This window comes from Morone saxatilis, unplaced genomic scaffold, assembly GCF_004916995.1.
Source record: "Morone saxatilis isolate NCDOM2014 unplaced genomic scaffold, NCSU_SB_2.0 Contig12, whole genome shotgun sequence".
NCBI lineage: Eukaryota > Metazoa > Chordata > Actinopteri > Moronidae > Morone > Morone saxatilis.
The window spans coordinates 9,639,745-9,648,114 of NW_023339674.1; the positions used below are offsets into that span (position 1 = coordinate 9,639,745).

General features: G+C 40.4%; 1 protein-coding gene across 1 annotated transcript in view; it reads left to right on the forward strand.

Moving 5' to 3' along the window:
• Nucleotides 1-929: 929 nt before the first annotated feature.
• mast3b (microtubule associated serine/threonine kinase 3b) overlaps nucleotides 930-8,370 on the forward strand; it is a 29,785-nt gene continuing 22,344 nt past the window's right edge. Inside the window, exons 1-2 of the mRNA XM_035653706.1 lie at nucleotides 930-1,298; nucleotides 4,435-4,524. Coding sequence (XP_035509599.1) covers nucleotides 1,252-1,298; nucleotides 4,435-4,524 — 137 coding nt within the window. The 5' untranslated portion in view covers nucleotides 930-1,251. The remainder of the gene's footprint in view (nucleotides 1,299-4,434; nucleotides 4,525-8,370) is intronic.

Sequence of the window (8,370 nt, forward strand, 5' to 3'; positions counted from 1 at the left end):
GAGAGAGAGAGAGAGAGACAAATTGACTTTCAAGTATGCAATTACACACACACACACACACCTGCAGTAAGTACGAGAGAACTGCCTTTCAAGCACGCCATTGGAAAACACACATCACACTTACACACACTGTGAAATCTACTTTCAAGCACGCTGCAAACCGTATAAACACCTCCTGTCTGCACGTGAGGAGCCTCTAATAAACTACTCAGAAATGTGACGTGAAATGTGCTCGGTGGTTGCACGGACGTACACACACACACACACACACACTCCCTCCCTCCTCCTTGGGGAAATTCTGGGAAATTGACTCCGTTCGTGCAATTAATGGCTTCCTACATCACAGTCAGAAAATAAAGGCGTGCAGGGGCAGAAAGTCAACACACACACACACACACAGAGACGCACGCTTTACGCACACAGCGCGCTGCAGAGTGAGAAGCGCATCCAGTGTGGCAGCTGCCACGGTCTCCAGCTTCCAGCGGAGGTATTCCCCAGCCTCATCACGACTAGCCGCCTGCCAGTGTTCACGGCTCGGCTTCATTTTGTTTCAGTGAGAGAGGAACAGAGAGGAAAGATATCAAAAAAATGTCGAGTGAAAACTTTTATTGTGTGCGTCGTGTCACTTTTTGGCTGATAAACAGCTGGGAAACAGAGACTGCGTGGTACAAACGCATAAAAGACATACAGATATATCATATTATGGGAATTGACCAAACCCCCAGAGTGCCCCCATTCGTCTTTTATTCTTATTTTTTAAAATGAAAACCGGAATCATCAGGTTTGAGAATTACATCCAAGCCCCCAACGCCAACTTCTCCTCCGCCCCTCCTCACCCAACCTCCCTTTCCTGCGCTGACTGTCACCCGCCGCCCAAATTGATTTAGCCACCCCCCTCCAATAGACTCCCCCTTTTTTTCCTCCCTCCCCAACCAGTCACATGGAGGTGACCCGTCGCTCCCTCTGTTCCGTGGCAGTCGCTCTCCGGTGCGCCTTGGAGACAGACGAGAAGCGCAAAAGCTGCCTCGGGAAACCAACATCGTATTGTTTTTACATTGAACTCCGTTTTTTATTGTATCCACCAGCGCGGAAAATCTCCCCGGGAATCCACTGAAGCCGCTGGTAAACGATACTCAGTTAAACAGGTTATTTTTAGTCAACCACCGCAGCGATGAGTGTCTGGAAGCCGGCTGTGAGACCGAGCGGTGCTGCGCTGTGGTAAATGAAGCCCCCGCTTGGTGTTCAGCAAGAATGAAGTCGAGGCGAGATAAACTGAAGATCCCATCTTTGACTCTGGAGTAAGTTACCCTTTTTTAAATTGATTATTTTCATCTGCAGGTGTGAAACCGCAAGCTGTCATGTGAAACTGTAATTTTAAAAGTTGTAATAAGATAAGGTGCTCCTGTAGTCTTGACACGGCAGTGTACTCAAGTGTCAACACAGAGGTTGTTTTTTAAAAAAAAAATGGAAAGTGGCTGTTTAAAAACCCACAACACAACTACCACTAAAGCTCTGAGACCAAAAACCAGATGGAAATGCAAATAGTCCCGCATGTTTTCTTCCAGGGTGATGACATTTGCTTGAGGCTTTACTACTACAGGACTGTGTTTAGTAGATTAGAGAAGTTGCAGGTGTCTCATTAGCTGCCTAGTTCTTAAGTATATTATCATTAAAACAGGCTCCAAATTGGCAGTTTTCCTGTCTTGTCTATTAATCTTTAAACTAATTTACCACACTGGATGTAGAGAAAATCCAGCTCTCCAACCTTGAACTGTATCTGTGTTTGCACAAGTCATGGCTGGATAAACTTTAAAAACCAAGTTACAACCAAGTTAGTGTCTAAAGTTTCAGGCAGTTCAAATACATGTGCGTGTTACTTCTTTCAGTTTCTCAGCTGTTCAGTTTTATAGATCTTTAATTCTTTAATCAGACCGAATGTTCCACTTAGTGTCAGAGGTGCAGCTCATGCCTCAGAGTGAATTCTGTTCTCATGATGTTTTTGTGTTTTTCCAGCTCTATTGTGTCTTTTTTTTTTCTTCCCAACCTCACATGAAGTCCTCCACGATTCCTGCATGAATCACACGCTCCCCCTCACAGCACCAAGACAGACAAATGGCTTTCAGTCTTTGGGAGAAGAGATATTTTTTTCCAGTATAATTGCTAACCTGTGAATCCCATCTCCACCAAAGGACATGGCTGCAGTCTTATATCCACCCACTCTCCCTCCAGAGTGAATGTAGCCTTTTTTTTGTGGGAAGGCAGGGAGGGAGGGAAGAGTACCTGCTGCCCATTAGATGCTGATCCATAAGGCGTAGGAGCTCCCTGCTCACATGCCCATTCTCTGATCCATCCATCTGCCTCCTCCGTGGATCATTCTCAGCGAAGCATGTGCTGTTTTTGTTTCATTTTTAGGCACTTAGCCGCTCCCGTGCAGAGATACAAGGGAGGTTTCACACTAGGCGAGCAGGGAGGGGTTCAGGGTTTTACTGTTGATGGGCACATTAGTCCAGACGCACATTAGCTTGAAAAACAAATCTGTGACATTTAGGTTTGGGGTCACCACATACTTGATAGATGTCTTAAAAGTCCAGTGTGTAATGTTTAGGAGGATCTATTAGCAGAAATGGGATATAATACTCATAAGTATGTTTTTATTAGTGAATAATCACCTGAATATAGGAATTGCTGTGTTTTTGTTACCTTAGAATGAGCAGTTTTTATCTACAGATACCGCAGGGTCTCGTTCCATGTTAAACTTCCATGTTTCTACAGTAGCCCAGGGCGGACAAACCAAACACAGGCTGTAGATAGGGCCTTTCACGTTTTTTTTGCGCCCACCTAGTTTCTCCTACACATTTCAGAGTCGTCAGTACAGACACAATGTTACACACTGGTCCTGTCAAACAAGTTTCTTGTTTCCAGATTTAAAGGTCCAGTGTGTAACATTTAGGAGGATCTAATATACTAAGGTAATATAATATTCATAGATATGTTTTCATTTGTGTATTATCTCCTGAAAAGAAGAATTGTTTTGTTTTTGTTACCTTAAAATTAGACGTTTTTTTATCTACAGAGGGAGCGGGTTCTCTTCCGAGTCCACCATGTTGATCCATGTTTCTACAGTAGCCCAGAACAGACACAAAAAACGAGTTTAGCAGCCACTGTATGCAGACTTTGAACGGGGGTTGAGGCGAAGACGTTGCAATCAGCAACTACACCACTAGATGCCACTAAATCCTACACACTGGTCCTTTAAGTCCTTGTATTCTTTTTATCTGCAAGTGAGGTGAAACAGTATGACTAACATATCTTGGAATAACCCAGTACTTCTGAATACAAATTCTAAATTTGCTCGCCATTATTGTTATTTTTGAAGAAAAGACAATCCTGCTGCTGTCTTATCACTCAGAGGTTTTAGCTGCCACTGGACGCAACTTCAGTCTCCCTGAAACCTCTAAGCAAATCAGTAATTCTGTGTGAATGTCACCCAGATATTCTGCTCAGTTTACACTTTAGAGAGGAGTGTCCAGGAAGTGCCAACAAAATGTAAATGACGGACGATTACTCACTCGAGCATCGTTGAGGGCTTTGGTTAAGGGGTCTGAAGGAGAAAATGTGTCAAGACAGATACAGCGTAATGAGTTGCATGTGTTGTGTAATTATGAGCCGACACTACAGAATGAGGAGTCTTTGTGCAGGGAGTTGTTTTTCCTACCATCCTCCCTGCATTACTATGACAACACGTTCATTAGCGCTTTGGTAGCCGATGCTGTGTTTAGCACTGAGAAGCCTCTGCAGCACTGAAACAATAGCAGCACTGTGGAGCCCACAAGGCAGAGCTTTACATCTGAGCAGGGAAATCAATAGAAAACAGCTTCGGTGCTGGGTCAGCATCAGGGAGATATAGACCATAGGATGGCTGAGCGTGCATATTTTTATGCAAAAATAGTGCATTAAGATGTGAGATGGTAGACAATATTTGTTTTGAAAAGTACAGTCTGAAGTTGCACAGGAACCCAAAGTGTTTTTTCCTTGAACATCTTAAATTTAATCTGAAGTCAAGCTTATATCAGCATCATAACACAGGCTTACACTGTGTTGCCAGATGTCAGACACTCCCTAACACAGTTAAAGGTTAGAGGTTAGACGTTCAGTAAACACGTGTTGGCTGATGAAACTTCCTTTCTGATGTGTTGCCAACCTTCTAAGCAACTAATCAGATGCACCCAGTGTCATCCAACTAACAAAGAGGCAGCAGCATCACCCTGCAGACAGTTGATGTCTGTCACCATCGGCTGTGGACGTCAGCCAATGAGAGGCAGGCATCAGCCTCTAACCCTCGACCAAAGCTCTGCTGCTGACTGACGGTGAACGTTGGCGTGCTGCCGTGCTGAGTCAGTTCACTAATCCATGTGAACATGTCTTGCCTTACAGTTTGTCGCCCACTTGCCAGAGCCCCACCCTCCTGAGCCCATGCAGCCCCTGCAGCCCCTGCAGCCCCTTACAAACACTTCATCCCTGGAGGTAAGACAGGCAGGTCACACGTAGACTGTTTCTATGGACTGAACATGTTAAGTGCCTTTTTACAAAGGTCTCTCATCAACGAGTGAGTTCACCACAAAACCAACAGTTGGATGAAACACCTAACAGGTCTTGTCAGTGTAGCTAAAGCCTGGTAAAGCTAATTCATCTGTACCATGGAGCAACAATCTTTGTTGTCCAAAAATTATTAAAAACGCATAAATGAGCCACAGTTTATTACAGTAATTTGATTCAACAATCCCACGTACACCATCCTGCTGCTCACTAGAACGCCAAATGCATTTATCCATTGCTGGAAAGAGTCCCTAACAAACTGTTTACTCCTGTTTGAGTCATGTTTGCTAGTAACTGCAGTGCCCAGCTGTTTTAAGAAATTCTTACAAAATAAAACTTATTTATATTTTCGAGACATTTTTTAAAGATTTGCAAACAAATGGGCTCGAGGCTGAGAGTCGCGGACAGGGTGGAGTCGAAATATTTAGTGTGAGTCTAAACAGACTAAACAGTGTTTTAGTCTGTCAGTCAACACTTTTTGGTCTTTTCATGGGAGTTGTAGGATCACTAACCCTATGCTTTAACAACGTTGGTCTGTGCCAGTGAACGTCCACTGATTCATGCCACACTATTTGAGATACCACAAAAAATGAGGTGAAATGATTTTCAGAGACTTTGGCTACCTGAATCATAATAGTACAATTTGTATTATTTGGTTATTTGGTCGAAAGTAACCGAAAACAATGTCACCAGATGGTCCATTTAGCAGCTTTCCTGTTTTTTTTCCATCACATCTCTGATTTGAGGCCTCTTTAAAAACATGCTACAGATATAACATGACAGAGTAGAGTAAAGCTCTAATTTGGCTTACAGACAGCAGATAATAGTTTGATTAGTATTAAATGAGATTTGTTTGACTTTATTGATATAGATTGGATTAGTAGGACATCAAAAAATAGTTATATTGTCTAAACTGTTGAAATCTTTTAACCCCGATTGAACAGCTAACCTGAAGTGTTTTCTGCAGAGTGGTTTTCCAATGACAGATTTTATAGTAGTAACTCATAAAAAAAGTGTGAAATATAAATGTAAATATATGCGATAAGTCTTAGTTGTTTTTTTTTTTGTATATTAAGGTGCTTCTGTTTCACCAGTGAAGACCTATCATTTATTAGTTGTCTCTAAGTCTATGTGGGTTGCTTGGCAACGGTGCTGGGTGCTGTGGAGGAAGGCAACACTGCAAACAGAGGCGGCTGCATCCAGCATGTTTCTGGATGTGTGAGCAGTGCTAGGCTGTCACACCACACACTGTACAGTAATGAATCCCATTTTCTCTCTGTCGAAAAATGAGCAAATGTTAGTGGGAATGCGATAATCAAGAATTTCTTAACGCGACGCAGTTTCTCTGGTGCCACAGTATGGCAGACTGCACATTTGTTGGCATCATCCTTCACAGCATTTTGCATTACAGACCGCCCCCCCCTCTTGTTTTGTTTTACCATCCACAAACATGTTCATTCTCTTGCATCAGATTTTATATTTGTATGCAAGTAAATTGCTTCCTTACATCGACCTTTGATTCTGATACGCTGAATATGTAGAGGTTGTGTTGATGGCATTGATGCAATGACAACGGGATTCATATTCAGTGTATAGAGAGAGTGCAACATATATACAAGTTTTGTTATTTTATTATTATAATAGCAGCTTTACATAGCAGATGTCTAACGTAAAAAAGGCACGAAATGCAATAAAGGAACATGAATATACAGTAAAAACTAATCTAAACTACAGAATATATATATTGTGAAGATTTCCACAGTTTAACAGGGGAGCCAGAGTAGGAACCCACAAAAGAAATAACAATAATCAAAACAAGATTAAATGAACACAAGAAATCATTCCCATCTGGGTTTTGGATACAAAGAGCAGTATGTTTGCAAAATAGGAGTGAATCAAATACTTACAATGCTATTCAAGAGTAAAAGTCTGGTCAGAAGACACTGAAATTGTGACAGAGGATATATATATATATTATTTCACCTTTGTGACCAGGCTGCCTGAGGCACAAACACAAGGACAAACAGACCCAAGAAAAACTGTGAATTTTGTTAGAAATGTGTGTTGTCTTGGGCAGAGGACAGAATTTAGGAGTGAGGGAATGATTTGACAAAATGGACACTGTGGATGGTATTACTGATGGCCTCAAATAAGGTTTATATGTACTAAAAAAGAACTAAACACGTGAAAAGAAGGGGACTTTTGATCATCAATTATGTTAATGTTTATAAAAGGGACACAAAGATGTTTGTGTTCTCCTCATATTGTAAATACATCTACATATAGGTAGAAAGCAAACTGTAAATTACTTTTAATATAATCAGATTTTATTCATAACGTTTGCATCAACTATCCACTTGAAAAAATAGTGGAACAACACATTATAATAATATGTAGCTACTTTATAACCCTCAAATTGAGCCTCAATCCAAATAAATCAATAAAAAAATACATTTATTTAGATTTTTTTTAAGATTCAGAGTTTCACTCATAGTATATACATGCATACATAAATCCTGAGCTGCAGATAAACACTAGAGTCCCTATGTGCAGTGGAATGTACCACTGTGTAAAAGTTTTGCTAGCATCCTCCCTCTACCACACTCCTCATGGTATGACCCAACAACATCTTATGCTGCTTTCAGGTCCTGTAGGAAATATCCACAATCGTATGAGAGAGTGTTTCTTTACAATTATTAACTTTGACCAAATAGTCTCCAGTCAACCAAACATTTAATCAGGGATTGGACTATTTTAACGTTGTGCTAGAAGAAATGAAAGCTTTTTTAAATGTATAGATTGCTCTTTAAAATTCACAGTTTTTAATCATCATTATTTGTTTTCTTTTAAAGATAAACTCTTTGAGGAGTAGAACACACAGCTGTGATCATCTCCACCACTCAACTGTGTTAAACTATCAAACTAATGTAGCCTATAAATAGTCAAGATGTTAACTAGAGAAAAGGTTTCTGGCCATGTTCCGCTTTTAGTTGTTTTGTAGCACTTGTGCAATGTAGGAGTCACGGTGGTGTGGAGCTTAGTTTCACTCCTACAATCCTTCAGCAGCCTCGGTCTGATCGACTTTGCTGCATGATCAGACCTGTAAGAAAATGTGTTAGCTGCTGTTCAAACAAGCTGAGAACTGCCCCATTGTTGCTTTAAAAGGACTGATCAAACAGTACATAAACAATAGTGGATTAATCAATGGATAGAAAAATCTGCATACACTACTACATGATATTTTATAAGTAGCGTTGCTTTATTCTATTTTATTTTCTATTTGACAAAAGGAAAATATTATTAAATGGATAAATTACTCTAACTAATTTACATTTAGTTCTTCTGTTAATCAACGAGCACTGTCTCATTAACCTTAAACATAAATTGACAGTGGTCCTTATTACACTGTGTTCAGAGTGTCTGCAGGTGGGTTCATTGTATATTGCATTATAATGTAATGGGAATATTTCCGGCTGCTAAATACAAAAGTTTCTTCCAAACAAGTTTCCTCCACGATTACATAAATGAATCCAGGGATAGCTACAAATGTAATGTTGTACCTAATTATTTTTTTGGGGGTAACTGTAATATTATTACTGAAATGTATTAGTAGTTAGTCTCACTGGTCTGCCATGTTTTCTTTATGCTGAAATAAATACCGTTCTCACTCAACGTAGGTTTTAGGAGTATTCGTTATGCTTTTTTTTTTTAAAAATACGTTAGTTAGCTGAAGAATAGCAAACAATATTACAGAAATGAAACTGGACACTCCTC